The sequence below is a fragment of the Microtus pennsylvanicus genome, chromosome 8, assembly GCF_037038515.1.
Source record: "Microtus pennsylvanicus isolate mMicPen1 chromosome 8, mMicPen1.hap1, whole genome shotgun sequence".
Lineage (NCBI taxonomy): Eukaryota > Metazoa > Chordata > Mammalia > Rodentia > Cricetidae > Microtus > Microtus pennsylvanicus.
The window spans coordinates 72431053-72447664 of NC_134586.1; the positions used below are offsets into that span (position 1 = coordinate 72431053).

General features: G+C 45.6%; 2 protein-coding genes across 2 annotated transcripts in view; both read left to right on the forward strand.

Moving 5' to 3' along the window:
- Positions 1-10845: 10845 nt before the first annotated feature.
- LOC142856386 (glutamine synthetase-like) lies at positions 10846-13367 on the forward strand. The gene has a single exon (XM_075983803.1). It carries the CDS (start codon positions 10980-10982, stop codon positions 12099-12101), a length of 1122 nt encoding a protein of 373 aa, XP_075839918.1. The 5' UTR covers positions 10846-10979; the 3' UTR covers positions 12102-13367.
- A 3058-nt stretch (positions 13368-16425) lies between these two features.
- Dnah6 (dynein axonemal heavy chain 6) overlaps positions 16426-16612 on the forward strand; it is a 182621-nt gene continuing 182434 nt past the window's right edge. The window contains exon 1 of the mRNA XM_075983804.1: positions 16426-16542. The gene's annotated coding sequence lies outside the window, so the exon portion shown is untranslated. The remainder of the gene's footprint in view (positions 16543-16612) is intronic.

Genomic DNA, 16612 nt, shown 5'->3' on the forward strand with positions numbered 1-16612 from the left:
GCTTTTTCCTCATTAAATCACGTGAACTAGAAAGACCCACTGTTAATCTGGATCTTTTGAGGTGGGACAATACACCTTTAATCTGGGCCATCCTTACGGTGGCAGCATGTATAAAGGACACGGAAGATGGAAGCCTGTTCTCTTTGCCTGCTTGGTCCTGCTCTTACTGGCAAGTCCATTCCTTCATTGGCATTAAAGCCAACTTCTTAAGGATTCTGGCATACAATAAGGACCACCTGCGACATCCAGCCTTGTGGACTAAGTAACTACTGGATTCTGGGCCTTCTGTTAATGAATATATGTGTGTATGCATGTGTATATGTATACATAATATACATATACAAAATGTGTGTGTATGCATATATTCTATCAGTTCTGTTCCTCTAGAGCAGTGGTCCTCAACCTTCCTAATGCTGTGACCCTTTTTCATGTTGTGGTGACCACTAACCATAAAACTATTTTTGTTTATCCTTCATAATTCTACTGGTATAAATCATAATGTAAAAATATAATATTTCCAGTGATCTTAAGTGACCCCTGTGAAAGGATTGACAGACCCCCACCCCCAAGAGGTCATGGCCCACAGGTTGAGAACCACTGCTGTAGCGAGCCCTGACTGAGAAGTGGTTCTACAGCTTCAGAAGTCAAATGACGAATTTTTGAAGTATCAGGAGGAGGCATTCCAACTTGCCAATGCCTACTGTTACTAAAGCCTCTCTCTTAGAAGCTTCGAAAGTATTGAAAACCTATGATGTGAACTATTTGGCAAACTATGACAAATACATTTGATTAGCCCGATTCACCAAATGTGAGAGGCAATGGATTAGTAACTCTGTATATAAAACAATTTGTGGGGAAAAAAATGGGAAAATGGTGCTGCTGATTGGTTACTTCTAGCATCTCTGGATAAACTGGGAAAGAAAAATCATGCACTCTGTAATAAAAAAAATTAACCAACTTCTAGCATCTCATAATACAGTGAAGGACAATGAATTCGGTGATAAAATTAACCAACTCCAGATGCAAATAAACAGCCTAAAGGTTTCTAAGTGTGCCCTAAAAGAGGATCTTCTCTCTAGCAGCCACAGAGCTCAAAATATCAAAACTCAGTCCAAAACCCTCATTATAAGACTGGCTGAAATTACAGCAAAAAATTCAAGTCCAAGGCTGGGAGGTCTCTGTGGTTAAACTGGGGGCATTAGTTGGTAAAGAACAGGGTCCTGTAACTTGGAATGGGGATGTGTGGGAGGACCCCACCGAAGCTGAGAACTTTGAACCCTCAGGTGCTCAAGGGTTTATGTCACCTGAAGAAGTCTCTCTACCCCTTGTAGAAGATGTACTCACACCCCATCCCCTGAAATGTTGCCTTTTCTGCCTTTATTGTCTGCTAAGCCAGCAGTGACTTTCTCTGAAGGAAATGCCAGGCAAGACAATATTGATGCCCCTCATGGCCCACCAATAGTTAGCTGTCTCTAGACCTATAACCAGGCTAAGACATCACCTAGAAGAGAGATAGAAAGTGTAGGCCGTGAGGAGGTGTGCTACACACTAAAGAGCTGAATGAGTTTGCTCGTTTCTTCAAGCAGAAGTCTGGGAAATATGTGTGGGAATGGATGTTATGGGTATGAGATAATGCTGGAAGGAATATAAAACAGGATCCAACTGGGATTATTGCTATTGGACCACTGAGTGAAGATAGAGCTTCAGCGTTAGGAAGATGGGTCTGGGGATGGCTTTTGTCTCAAGTACAGTGACAGAGAAAGACAGAGTCAAAGAACTATTCCAAGAGAGAATAAGCTAAGTCCACACTGATTTGAGTTCTCTCTCCACTCCCTCCACTTCTCAGCATATATAGTCACCTTCTTAACTATGAGGATTTAAGAGAAAAAAAACCACAACAAAGTTTATGAGCAGAAAATATTATTTTGAAATAACAGATTTACAGGAAGCAAAACAATAGATTTCAGGAAAAGTCATGAATTCCCAGGAGGTGGGACTTGTCCTCATACAACCACTGACGGGTGCTGAATGTCCCTGGGTCATACTTGGCCAACTCTGACACCTCAGCACCCTTTGCCCAGGGATGGAGTGGGGGAGGGGAAGACAGCGTGACAGCTCATAGCTGTCTAGCTAAAGGCCAGCCAATGCTGACACTTTTGCAGGAAGCTTCATCATTTCTAGTGGGAGTTAAGTCTCTGCTGCCTGCCCTTCCTCCATCTTTTCTCCCACTCCTCTTGTGGCAAGAATTGGTTGACCTGAGGCTGACTCTGCTGGAATGAAAGAACACTTGATCAGGACATTGAAGAAGGGATCTGCTCCGTCCTCTGGGCTCTGGGTTGGCACCATATTGTTGGAGCTAGCGTGAGTATGGTACCAAAAAAAGACGGAACAAGACTGGGCAGGGCTGTGCTGCAAGCTGCTGCCACAGGACAGTGCCCGACACTGTCTGTGTGGACAGAAATCCCCTTCCCAGCAGGAGCTGTCTTTTTTTTTGTCCAGTATTGAAACTTTCCATCTTGCCAAGCTTGATGCCTCTTAAGTGGCCCAGTTTAGAGTTTCATGCCCAGAGTGGGTCCTAATACAGCATCTATTCATCCCACTAAATAAGAATCCTCCGCGGGACTTTCTACACCTCACGCTAGCATCACCCCTGCTATCTGCGGGACTTGTGAATGTAAATGTATCCCTGACTTCTCTCTAGATTCTGACTTCCAGATTTATATTGCAATGAAATGAAGACAAAAACCTGAAAGTACTTGACATCCTCTTTAAAGTCTCCCCCAAATGTGGGGGAACTGGGAGGAGTGGAGGGAGGGGAAACTGTGCTAGGGATCCATTAAAAATAAGAAAATAAAATTAAAAAATAATAACACAAGGCAAACATGCGATGGAGGTGAAACTTTTATCAGAATCCCTGAGTATAACTTTGTAAGGGTGTAGGAGAAAGAAAAAGTAGGGGTGGGACCCCCAAGGCCAAGTTCTCAGCACAAGAGAGATTCCTTTGCCCCAGAGGGACAGAGCACAGAGAAGAGACAAACACAGGAGATAGAGGACAAGGGAGAAGGGGAGAGAAATAAGGGAAAGGGGACAGGGATATCTGTTCCTGAGGGAACACAGGCCTGCCTCTGGATAGAGGGAAGGCAGACTTGGCAAATGGAAGTTTCTAATGGTGAAAGAGACAGAACACCCCCCCTCCACATCACTCACCCCCCACCCCCACCCCAGCATTTAGCTGATCATGCTAATTAGGTGAGCCAAAAGGGGGCTTTGGGTTGCTGGATTTCAGAACTTTAAAAGCTGGACCTTGGTAGTCAGCCTCAGGAGGAGAGATTGACCAAATATGGAAAAGGACCTTGGGGGCTAGCTTTAGGAATGTAATCTAAAGATTTCTGGCAAGGCAGAAGGAACTGGGGAGAAGGGCAAGGCCTGCCAGAGCCATGTTCAAGTAGGCTAGTGTCCCTTCAGCAGGTGAATATCTTCAGCTTGTCCACTGTGTGCATTCTGATGGCTACACAGATAGGAAATATTCCAACATTATATATTTTAATATACTTATATATACATATGTTTGTAGTTTGTAGGAACTGTCAGTGTAATTGATATAAAGTAATTTAAGTTAGTAGATTTAAAGTACAGAAACCAACTTTCAATGGATAACAAAATAAAAATGTAACTTCACTCACGTGTCAGGCGTGAATGTTGAATGTCTCTAATTATAGAAGTTGGGAAACTGAGGCAGGAAGCTTATGAGTTTAAGAGCAGCCTAAGCTACAAAGGAAGAACCCCTATATCTCTGCCTATCTCTTTCTCTCTACACATACACACACACACACACACACACATACACACACACATACACACACACACACACACACACACACACACACACACACACACCTCCAGTCACTGAAGAACAAAATGTTTGAGCTACTAAACTAAGGTTTTTAAAATAGGCTAAAGCTGGCCCGGCTGCTGCATCCTGGAACCCCAGTGAGCACGAGGATAGAGTGGAAAGTGAGGTCCGGAAAGCCTTGTACAAAGCCTCACAAAATGAGCATATGAAAAAGTTGGCAAGGAGAACGGCTGGAGCACACACACCCAAGACCAACTAAAACTGGCTCAAACCGCTGGCACTTGGGCAGAGGCACCCAGAAGGGATGAAGGTGACCTGTGGCTCATTGTGATACTAAAATACACAAACCTAGTGGAAATTTAAGTGGCTAATGAGACATGTGATGAGTGAAATTACATGTAGAACTACATATAACTGACAGAGCATGCTCAGAAAACTCCACGCTGCAAACAAGCTCCAAAGTTCAAGATACGTAACATTAAAGCCCAGTCCTTTGTGTGGCAGAGCCATTAAAGCCAGTGAACTCACTCTCTTGGCCCGTTTCTTCTCTTGCAATGCACAACCTTTCTTTGTTTTCTTGTTTGTTTTTGTTGCTCTTTGTTGTTCCTTTTTTGTTGTTGTTGTTTTCGAGAGAGGGTTCCTCTGTGTAGTCTTCCCTGGCTGTCCTAGAACTTGCTCTGTAGACCAGGCTAGCCTCAAATTCAGAGATCCTCCAGCCTCTGCCTCCCTAGTGCTGAGATTAAAGGCATGTGCCACCCTGACCAGCTTCTTTTCTAATTTTTAAAGAAAGACTTTAACTTTAATTTTTAATTATGTGTTTATGTGGATTTGTGCACGTGAGTGATATGTCTGTGTAAGCCATTAGAGAGTCCCTGAATCTGGAGTTTCAGGTAGTTACGAGTCTTCCAATGAGGCTGATGGAAACCAAACTAGGGTCCTCTATGAGAGCAGCAAGTACTCTGAGCGGCTGAGCCATCTCTCCACAGCCCCGTTATATCTTTTCTCAACAGCTTCTCTTACTTTGCTACTATCTACCTATTTTCCCGTCTCTGTCCAATTCTTTATTCTGGGACACAAGAATCTGGAACTTCCAGGGGTGCTTTCTGAACCCTGGCTATCAGTGCCGATCACCAGTGAAGGAAAATGAGGACAAGATTGCTTTAAAGTATAGTTGAGGAGAAGGGTTTTAACTGTAGATATTAGAGCCAGAGGCATCGGGAAGAGTCCAGAGCAGGAAGAGAAAATAGCAGACTGAACACAGCCAGCAATCTGAACCTGCCATGAGAGGAGAGAACGAGAGGAAAAGAGAGAAGGCAGGAGACAGACACGGGGGGGGGGGGGGGGTTGGGGGGTTGGGAGGGAGGACCAAGAGAGGAAGGAGCCAATAGGAGGACCAAGAGAATGCTTTGTGGAAATGTCAGGGTTATATAGGGAGAAGCTGGGAGATGAGATGCTAAGCTCCTGGGCTGGAGAGGTTTAGGGTATCATGCCTGGTGGAGTCACGGGTACTGAGTGAGCCTAGCCAGTGTGGGCTTTAGCGTGCTAATAGGCACCCCAGTTAGCCATTTGTCCAGTTTCTTTGAGGGGTTACAACCAGCACTTGGGAGGTTGAGGCTGGAGGAGGGTCACCAATTCAGACCAGTCTGGGGTACATAGCAAATCCCAAACCACTGTGGATACATACCTTGCTTCAAAACTAACTTTTGTTTTGTATTTTGTTTGTTTTAAGTTATCACTGTGATTTTACATAACAGTACCAGCTTTGGGTGAGAAAGTGGGAACGCCTTACCTTAGTGACCGGCCATTAGCCCTTCTCTTTCTTTACCTCAAATCGCCTTTTGTCTCCCATGAGCCCTCCCACAGTTCCGATGTTCCTCAAGCTTGCCAAACATCTTAATATTTCCAAAATTCTGAACCTTTAAGTACAAAATAATGAGGGTGCCAGTGACCTGAGCTGCCACTAGTAAACAGCAAGGTGGCAAAAATGAATTTGAATCATCAATTTCTTGAAATTCCCCCCTACAGCTTTAAGCACCCCAGATCCACTTTAAGCACCCGAGATCCACTGACTGTCAGGCTGCCTGTGACTTCAAACGGCCCCATGTTTATTTCAACTGCTGCTGCCTGGATCCTCTTGGAGAAAGAGGAAGGAGACCAGCTTCCTGCCTTCACTGCCTAACTGTCCTCTGCAGAAATGTCAGGAAGTGAGCCTCCAGAGAAGAGAGGTGCTAGGTCAAGGTACTGAGGGAAATTATGCTGTCTGCTGGTTAATAGTTAACTCATTTGCCCTTTTATTGCTCACAAAACTTGGCAACCTCCTAGGTCTACGTGGCTGTTTGCTTTTCCCATGGTGAGAAAGAAGGGGTTTTCTTTCACTATGAACACGGTTGGCAAACAGAATTCTGAGTGGAGCAAGAGAGGCGCTCAGCAGAAGAAAGTTGTTCTATGTGTAACCATGCCAGCAGGGACAGGAATATTCTGGACAGACACTTGCCTCCACCTTTCTTTGCATTGAGACAAGAAGCCCCCAGGAAACCAACATTTCCCCCTGGAATCTAGTGCTGGGAGAAGGAAAAGGCTGAAGGCCCATGCCAGCCAGAGAGGGTGACTGTCTTCGAGACTGGAGCCCAGATGGTTGGGGTGGGACTGCACCTTGACCAGGACTGCTGAGTTATCTTAGTTAGCTGCCTCCTATCAAAAGTCAAGTCTCATGTTGAGACCTGGAATATGGACTTGTGGAATCCAGGACTTCTTTCTTCTTCTGGAAGTAGTCACATTGACCAAATCTCACCTTCTATGGTTTACTTTCTCTCATCCATTTAACTGACCTACAGACGATGAATGGTCAAGTCTAGCTTGCTAGGGCCTCCCAGATCACCCCCAGTTCTGACGGCTATATTTATTGTGAAATTTCTAGAAAAAGTTCTGCAAAAGAATTGTATATAGATAACATATACATAGGAGAGAGAGGAACTCAAAGAAGAAAGACAAGGGGAGAATAATATTGTCCTCAAGTGCTTTAGCAGAGATCGTGGGAGCACTGCAGAACAGAGAGTTGATGGCTCTGATGAAGATGGAATTTCTTACGGTAAAAATCTTCCAATGGGGTCATAAAGTAACTCACATCCTGTAGCTGGGAGTCATAAGAAAGGAGAAGCCCACCCGCTGGGCACCATTGCTACCTTGTGTATGCTGTATACCCTTCTTGTTTTCCGTGACAGCCCTTCTTAAAACTTAACATTCAGTGAGCTGCTTGCAAAATATGACACTGGCTGATTCAGGAGGTTGGAGGGCAGGACGTTCGAGTCTGTGTATCTAACAAGATCCAGATGACGCCAATGCTCCTGGCCCACAAATCACACTGTGAAGAGCAAGGACCTAAGCCGGAGGTACTGGGACTTGATTGCACACTGGAATCACCTGAGGGACAGAGACTCTTTTTTTTTTTTCTTTCCAAAAAATTCCCAGAATACAATTACCCAAGACTGACCATGGATTATCAGATTTATATATTTTAACAATGTCTAAACACTGTATGGGAAATACAATAATAACTATTGGTTTTCATAAGTTCTGAGACACTAACTTCTCAAGTCTTTTACAAAATCTACCAATCAGATCCACAATTCCAAGCTCATCTAGTAATATATTGTTTGACCACAAGATGTCGCCAAAGGAACAAAATACTCATCACAAACCCCTTGCAAAGTTAAGCCAGGCACCTTCCCACCTTCAAAGCTAAGGGCAGCTAATTTTAAGAGGCCACGTTTCCAGTTCTGAGGAAGAACAGATCAAACACTCCTCCGAGAATTGATCATTCATATATATATATATATATATATATATATATATATATATATATATATATATTGAACACAATTTCAAGCAGTTCACAGGACCTGAAATTTAAGTCCTCCGTTGCCTTTATACGACACCTTTGTTCTATCCTTCTCAACAGCTGACTGTAGCCCCTGCTTCATCAGGAGAATATACTCTGGCCCTAAATCTTCCAATTTGTTCAGTTCACCTGCTGTTTTCCTTTTATCTTCATAGAACAGAGACATTCTTTTAAAAGTTTTCAAATTTTATTTATTTTGCGTATGTATGCGGGGAGGATAACTTGCAGAAGTTGGTTCTCTCCTTCCCCTGAGTGGGTTTGGGTTGTCAGGCTTGGCGGCAAGCCTGCTTAACCACCGGACCATCTCCTGGTAATTCTTTTCACTGAAGGTTAATTATGTTGTTCCCAATCCATTCCACCCTGGCCTCTGCCAAAGTTTGTACTTTCTTGTGCCAGTTTTACACCTAGTTACTTTTCTGGTTGTTAAAATAGCATAAGGTCTTTGTTTCTTTGTTTCTTATTTTATTTTTGAAATCTCAAGAACCTGTGCTTGTGGCATACAACCGAGGTCAGTCCAGCAACAGGTTCAGCTTTTATTGGATGTGTTAGAAGATTTAGTGCAAAAGACTAAAGACAGTGTCATCTTCAGACTCCTTGGAGTCTTCATTCTTTGCTCCCACCTTCTCCTCAGCTGGGGCAGCAGTGGTTTAGTGGGCAGGCTGCCTTATGACATGGCTTCAGCTGCTGGAGCGGGCCCATCAGCCCCTACACCACAGATGAAGCTCCCAATGTTGACATTGGCCAAGGCCTTGGCAAACAAGACAGGTCATAAAGTTCAGCATTGACACCAGCTACTCTGATGAGGGCATTGATCTTATCCTCTGAGACATTACCTTGTCCTCATCGTGGTCGTGCAGGATAAGGGGGGAATGCAGAGAATTCAAAGATGAAGGCCATGTGACCGACTGCCCTCACAGTGCTGGTCACAGGATGAAGACTTCACCCCAACGCGGCCTTAGCTTCCTCAGAAATGACCAATCGAGCACCTTGGTGGCAGCTGAGGAAAGGTCTTTGTTTTAAAATACGTAACAACAAAGGCTATCATATAGATATATCTCGGGAACATTCAAGGCTTTCTTCCATATAATTCCTGAGTTTATCTGTCATCAGTACTTACAAAAGTAAAGTCTTATTTGTGTGTGAGCACACGCGTGTGTGTGTGAGTGTGTGAGTGTGTGAGTGAGTGTGTGTGTGTGTGTGTGCGCACGCGCGCGCGAGCGCGTGTTCCATGGGTGTTATTTTTCAGGCACTGTCCCCCTTGGAGGAATGATCTCTCTCTCACTGGCTCACTGGTTAAGCTAAGCTGACTGGCCAGAGAATCCCAGGGATCTTCCTGCCTCTGCCTCCCCAACACAAGGATTACAAGGGATTCTCCTTCTCTCCCAAAGCAGCTTTGGGTCAGAGTGTTTTGTCACAGCAACAGAGAGTGACTAGAGCCCAGAGATTCAAGTCTAAAGAGATGTGGGGAGCAGAAGGCACAAGTGAGAGCAAGCGCATTCAGTCTGCAGGGACCCAGTCAGAACACAGCACCTGCCCAGCTACTGGTTTGGTTTTGTTTTTCACAAGCAGGGGTATTTTAAGTTTATTCTCACTTGCACAGACACCACCACTGCCTACTTCTAAGACGTTTTCACCACACGAGAGGAAATTCCACACCAAGATGGCACTCCTAACCTTTGAGCCATCTCTCTGTCCCCAGTCATACATATTACAATACAATTGACAGAACGCATAGTTTAGTGTTCCACTTTCAGCCACAGACAAGCATACAGATTTCCAGGCTTCTGCAGACCTAGTAGATAGAATCTGAAAGTGGCGTCCGGAGCAGCAGATGTCTCTGTGGGTGATTCTGCTTAAGAACCACGTCTGTGGGTAAGAAAAAAAGTGATCATAAAGTTATAGAGAATTAAATAATCAGGCCAGGGAGCAATTCACACAAAATGTCTTAGTTACCATTACTGTTGCTGGGTTGAAACACCATGGCCAAAAGCAACTTATTTGGCTTATGTTTCCCTATTACTGTTCATCACTGGAGGAAGTCAGGACAGGCACTGAAGAAGGGAAGAAACCTGGAGGCAGGAGCTGGTGCAGAGGCCATGGAGGAGTGCTGCTTACTGGCTTGCTAACCCTGGCTTGCTCAGCCTGTTTCCTTATAGAACCCAGGATTACCAGCCTGGGATGGCCCCACCCACAATGGACTGGACCCTCGCATATCAATCACTAATTAAGAAAATGCCCTACAGCTGGATCTTATGTAAGCAGTTTCTCAGTCGCGTTTCCCTCCTCTCAGATGACTTTAGATTGTGTCAAGTTGACGTAGAACTACCCAGTACAGTGATTATGTTTTTCCTGAGGCAGGGGATCACTAGAGGAGGAGGCTGGCATATTATCTCAGTTGGCAATGTGCTTACTCTGCAAGCATGAGGAAGGACTTGAGTTCAATGCCTAGAATCCCTGGAAGCAGAAACCATGGAGGAGCACTTCCTGGTGGCCTGATTAGATTCATGATTCTCTGGCTTTCTTACATAGCTTGGGACCACCTGTACAGGGGATGGCGTCGCCCACCATCCTGGGCCCTGTTGCATCAATTAACACTCAAGACATTCTCTCCGCTGACACACTCACAGGCCAATCGATCTGGGTAGTCCCTCAACTGAGACTCTCTTCTCAGATGACTGTGTCAGGTGGTTGTGCCAAGTTGACAGTTAAAACTAGCTAGGACACCCTGGGTATTTTCTAAAAATCTCATTTAGCAACTCAAAAAAAAAAAACCAGCTAGCTTTTTTTTTTTTTGAGGGGGGGATGGGTAGGTAGAAATGAGGAAATGTTGACCAACAGGTATCAGGCTGCCCTTAGGTCTGAGAAATAAGGTCTCATACATATTTCATATTTATTTTATATAGTTTTAAAAGCTGAAAGAAAGTGTAGGAAACACTTACACAGACGGCAGCTGTTGCTGCAGCTGCTCCATAGCCTCTTTCAGGACTCTGGCAGCCACAGGTTTGCCCACGGTGCCACCAATACATAGATGTATTTTTTCTGGCTCAACCATGATTAAGAAGACACAGCCACATAAAAAGGATTTGAAGGCAGAGCCGAGAATGGGAGTTGAGCGCACCGACTGAGCCCCACACCGATCTCCTCTCCGCTCTCTTAGCCTCGCTCTCGTGGCCTGTCTGTCCACCCCATCCATCATCCCGCCGGCCACCACTAAGAACACCTTCCACCATGGCCACCTCAGTAAGTTCCCACCTGAACAAAAGCATCAAGCAAATGTACATGTCCCTGCTCCACGGTGAGAAAGTCCAGGCCATATATATCTGGGTTGATGGGACCGGCGAAGGGCTGTGCTGCAAGACCCGCACCCTGGACTGCGAGCCCAAGGGTGTAGAAGAATTACCCAAGTGGAATTTCGACGGCTCTAATACCTTTCAGTCTGAGGGCTCCAACAGTGACATGTATCTCAGGCCGGTTGCCATGTTTCGGGACCCCTTTCGCAAGGAGCCCAACAAGTTGGTGTTCTGTGAAGTTTTCAAGAACAACAGGAAGCCTGCAGAGACCAATCTAAGACACACCTGTAAAAGGATAATGGACATGGTGAGCAACCAGCACCCCTGGTTTGGAATGGAGCAGGAATATACCCTCATGGGAACAGACGGACACCCTTTTGGTTGGCCTTCCAAAAATGGCTTCCCTGGGCCCCAAGATCCATACTACTGTGGTGTGGGAGCAGACAAAGCCTATGCCAGGGACATCATTGTGGCTCACTACTGGGCCTGCTTGTCTGCTGGAGTCAAGATTACAGGAACAAATGCCGAGGTCATGCCTGCCCAGTGGGAATTCCAAATAGGACCCTGTGAAGGAATCCGCATGGGAGATCATCTCTGGGTGGCCCGTTTCATCTTGCATCGTGTATGTGAAGACTTCGGGGTGATAGCAACCTTTGATCCCAAGCCCATTCCTGGGAACTGGAACGGTGCTGGCTGCACCAACTTTAGCACCAAGGCCATGCGGGAGGAGAACGATCTGAAGTACATTGAGGAGCCCATTGAGAAACTAAGCAAGCGGGACCAGTACCACATTCGCACCTACGATCCCAAGGGTGGCCTGGACAATGCCTGGCGCCTGACTGGATTCCATGAAACCTCCAACATCAACGACTTTTCTGCTGGTGTTGCCAACCGCAATGCCAGCATCCACATTCCCCGGACTGTCGGCCAGGAGAAGAGGGGCTACTTTGAAGACCGTCGCCCTTCTGCCAACTGTGACCCCTTTGCCGTGACAGAGGCCATTGTCCGCACTTGCCTTCTTAACGAGACTGGCGACGAGCCGTTCCAATACAAGAACTAAGTGGACTAGGCTTTGAGTGATCCTGAGCCCTTCCTAATCATCCCACTCCAACTCTTTCCTGTCCCAGCTGACCTCACTGTAACTCAAAGGATAGAATATCAAGGTCTTTTTATTCCTCTTGCTCAGTTAATCTTGCTTTCATTGGTCAGAATAGAGGGGTCAAGTTCTTAATCTCTACACACCCACCCCTCATCTTTCTTTTCTATCTAGCTTTTTAGTGGGGGAGGAGGGAGGGGAAGGGAAGGTAACCACTGCTTCATCTCATCAGGAATGCATGTCCAGTAGGCATAGCTGTCACAGAGCCGGTATATTTGTGAGAGAAGGAATTTTTCTTCAGGATAGTTGAAAGCACAGGTCCACTGCTTGGATTGACGATTCCCTGTTGGTGGAGAGCTGTTAGTTCTTCTGGTAAAACCGACTTTCTGTTCCCAGTGGAAGTTAGGTGAGGAGCAGTTGGAGGGTGCTCCCTTGTACCGTATTTCCCTTGCTTGGGGGAGTTTATGCCCTCCATGAAGACAGCTCAGTGTGTCGCCTGAGGGACAGCCCTGCTGTAACAGAAGAAAAGGTTCTTAGTTCTTGGTCCTCCATTTATAACAAAGAGCAGAGTAGTATTTTTATATTTAAATGTAAAAACAAAAAAGTTATATATATGGATGTGTGGATATATGTGTCTTTCTAATTGAGAAAACCACCCTCATCCCTGGGTTTGCCAAGTTTAAGTGAAGAGCTTGGTTGGAAGGAAGGATCTCTTGAGCAGGGATGGGGATGAAGTACCAGGAATGCTGCTTATCTGGGGCTCAGCTTCTTCATTACTACATAGGGTTTCCCTGCCCACTCTGCAGGAGCAGATGCTGGACAGGTAGCAGGTGGGATGCCAGTGTTTGCCACCACCTGATCCCATGCTTAGGCTAAGATGCATATATATCCACACACGAGTTAGAGGTATGAGTTGGCTGGTCAACTTGAACATTGTTACTGACGGGGGGTGGGTGGGGATTATTTCTCGGTGGGACTAGCATGTCACTAAAGCAGGCCTTTTGATATATTAAATTTTGTAAAGCAAGTTCAGCTTCTAATCAACTCTGTAGAGTAGGGTTTCTAACTTTGCAGAACTGCCTGTTTGCGTCAGTGTCTCCTTCCAGTTTGCTCTGGGAGGAACTGAGGACAGGCCTGGAGTTAAAACATTAGTGTCTTCTCTCCCAGCAGAATATTCCTTCCCTCCTTAGGAATCCTATGGAGTTTTGTTTTTTCCTTTTATAATAAACATACCCCACCTCCACCCCCCCAAAAGATTTGAAGATGAAGATATTGCAGCCAGTGAGGGGGCTGGGAAGTGAATGGCAGAAAATATACATCGAAAACCGGCTAGCCACAGGATACCCCCGTCCCCTCAGATTCTCAGTGAAAGCCAGTACCATTTTATCTCCAAAGCCCGAGAAACCAATGCAGTTTATGTATTTTTAGGCTTGATGTACCTCCAAAAATTAATTTTGTCACATTATAAAAATATGAATACAGGAGCTGGAGAGATTAAGTGGTTAAGTGGCCGTTCTTCCAGAGGATCCAGGTTTGATGCCCAGCATCCACGGGGCAGCTCATCACCATCTCTAACTCCAGATCCAGGGGAGCTGATGCCCTCTTCTGACCTCTGTGGGCACCCATGTGGTGCATAGTCATACATGGCAGCAAAGCATTCATACACATAAAATAAAAGTTAAAAATTAAAAAGAATACTTGATGTACTTCAAAATAATGTCAATATAGGCAATTCCGCTTTTCATTGCACCCAAACAGCATAATTTCATAAATTTTAGAACCATTAGTGGGTATGGTTAGTTATCTCAGAGGATAAAAGTGCTTGCCACTAAGTCTGGCAACTTGTAGCTTGGTCCCCAGGATCCACACAGTGAAAGAAGAGAACCAATTTTAAAATGTTGTCCTCTAACTTTTACATGTGTGCCATGACAAACACACACACACAAAAGAAACAGATAAATAAATCAATAAAATGTATATGTAACTTTTAAGTTTATATTTTTGTATAAATGTTCTGCATGTGCACCTGCATGCCAGAGGAGGGCAACAGATCCCACTAGGGAATGGTTGTGAGCTACCATGTGGTTGTTGGAAATTGAACTCAGGACCTCTGGAAGAGCAGCCAGTGCTCTTAACCACTGAGCCATCTCCCCAAACCCCCCTTCGTCTATGTAATTTTTAAAAGAAAAAAATCCATTGGTGTTAACACACTATGTTCTTTATTTTAATTATATATTTTATTTAACACAATTTACCTAAAATATTATCACTGTAGCATGTAATCAATATAAAAATAGTGAGATATTTTGCATTATCTCTTACATTCTAAGTCTTGAACTCTATTGTATATCTTATCTTATTGACTAAGTTTGGGACGTAGTTGAAGGGATCCCAGGTTAATGAACGTCTCCATATAATCAACAATGACCTTGAACTCTTGAAATTGCTGCCTCTGCCTCCTGACTCAGCATATTATCTGCAAAGACAAGACCATATGCTTACAAAAGGAGTCGTTTAAAGTGGAGAACCAGTATTTTTAATTTAAAAAATTTTTAATTCTAGAAATAGAAACAACAGCAAAACAAGCTATGCCCCCCACCACCACCAAAAAAAAGCCAACTTAAACAAATGCTAGCACTTTATACAGAGTGGCAAACTGTTTTGAACAAGCTGTAAATAAACAGCAGGCCAGGGTGCCCTGGAGAATCCAGGCTGAGAGCCTCGAGGCCAGCTGATGTCCAGACAAGCTGCCAAATGGGGCAGAGTGCAAATTTCTGTTGTGAGCAGCGAAAGCGCAGTGTGGCACCTCAGCCTTCTGACACACGCGGCTTCTCTCTCTCTCTCTCTCTCTCTCTCTCTCTCTCTCTCTCTCTCTCTCTGTGTGTGTGTGTGTGTGTGTGTGTGTGTGTGTGTGTGTGTGTCACACTCTACAAGACTCCAGGAAAGGCAGAATGAAGCACTAAAGTCCCAACACTGGATTGAGCCCAAAATCCTACCTGCCCGGAAGCCTCTTGAGCACATGCTGTACAGCCTGTTCCTGCTGGAGAACTGAAGGCCTGGGAAGGGAAGGCACCCTATGCAGGTGCAAAATGCCGAAGAGTGGGAGGAGATGGGCCGAGAGTTAGAGGCTCTGGGGCATTCCAGAGATCTGCCTTGGGTCCAGGGCTGAAGTTCTCACGCCAAGCACCATGTTGCTTAGACACCTTAGCGTGCCTAAGAGTCTTTTCTTGTTTATTTTTTTCCTAACATCAGGCCTTCGTTAATACCTTTGCTGCTAAATTAGTGGGCATTCATAAAACGTGTGATGTTCATTTTATGAACTTCTAAAAAGCCAGGTTGCCAACTTTAAAAATACATACTTTTTAAATACTCCCTAGGGCCAGTGAGGTCGCTCAATGGATAAAGGCACCTGCTGCCAAGCCTGGTGACCCGACTTTCATCCCTGTCATCCACACAGTGGTAGGAGGGAGCTGAACTTTTGTAAATTGTCCTCTCTTCTCCACATACACGCTGTAGGACATCCCCCGCTAGCCCCCTTCCCCCAAACACACACGTTTCCTGAAAACTTCGCGAGGCAAGAGACTAATGCCAGCTCCATACTCAGATGCTGTGCTAGGGGAGGTGGGTTAGATTGAGTGATCTGAATCTACACTCCAGCTCCAGATAATCCTCTTGGAGTTAGGTGGGATCAAACCAGCATGCCATATGCGGTACGTGCGTGCCGCTGTCTGCTCAGTTTCACTTAGGGGGTCGCCACCGAAGATGCAAAGACCGTAGCGGAGGGAAGAGACAAAGAAGGTATTGCCAGCGGTGATTACATTTTTGTAGCGAAGGTTGAAAACAAGTCTCTGCCAACCGGCGAGACAGTGGTTCAAGGCTTGTGAAAGGGCTTCAGCAGTCCACCTAGCCTTCTCCTGAGACTCGTTTCTTTCACCTCGGGATTTTAAAGTTGTGGGCGAACGTCAAGTCAGACTCGGGCCTCTTGAGAAACAACAGATTTTTGTTCGAGGTTGGGTCAACGATCATGGACCGTCCACTAACGAGAGAACATACAAAACGACCAGACCTCCTATGCCTGCTTTCTACACAGCCAGAGATTTAATCCCATCCCAGAGGAGCAATCCTCCGAGTGGATTCCCGCTCCCTGCCAACTAGTGACGTCAACGCTCCGGAAACGCTGATTGGCCCAATTACTTGGCGCGCTCCTGGAGGAGTGCTGAGGAGAGCCACGGCACGACAGCGGCGACCGGCTCCTCCCAGGCGTAGCGAGCGTCCTTGGAAGCCCAGTGGTTGCTACGCAACGGGAAACATTTCCTCCTGGGACTCAGCTTTCTGTCCCAGGACCACTTGCGTCGGCCTCTGGAGACCCCTCAGGAACGGCTGCTGTTGAGTCCAGGAACGCTGGGTGAGTCCAGTGGAGCCCTGGGTGGAGCCAGACACTCAGCATCGCCTCCCCAGCGATGGAAAATCTCAGA

Coding starts and splice junctions, on each gene's coding strand:
- LOC142856386 (XM_075983803.1), top strand. CDS start 10,980: ATGGCCACCTCAGTAAGTTCCCACCTGAACAAAAGCATCAAGCAAATG.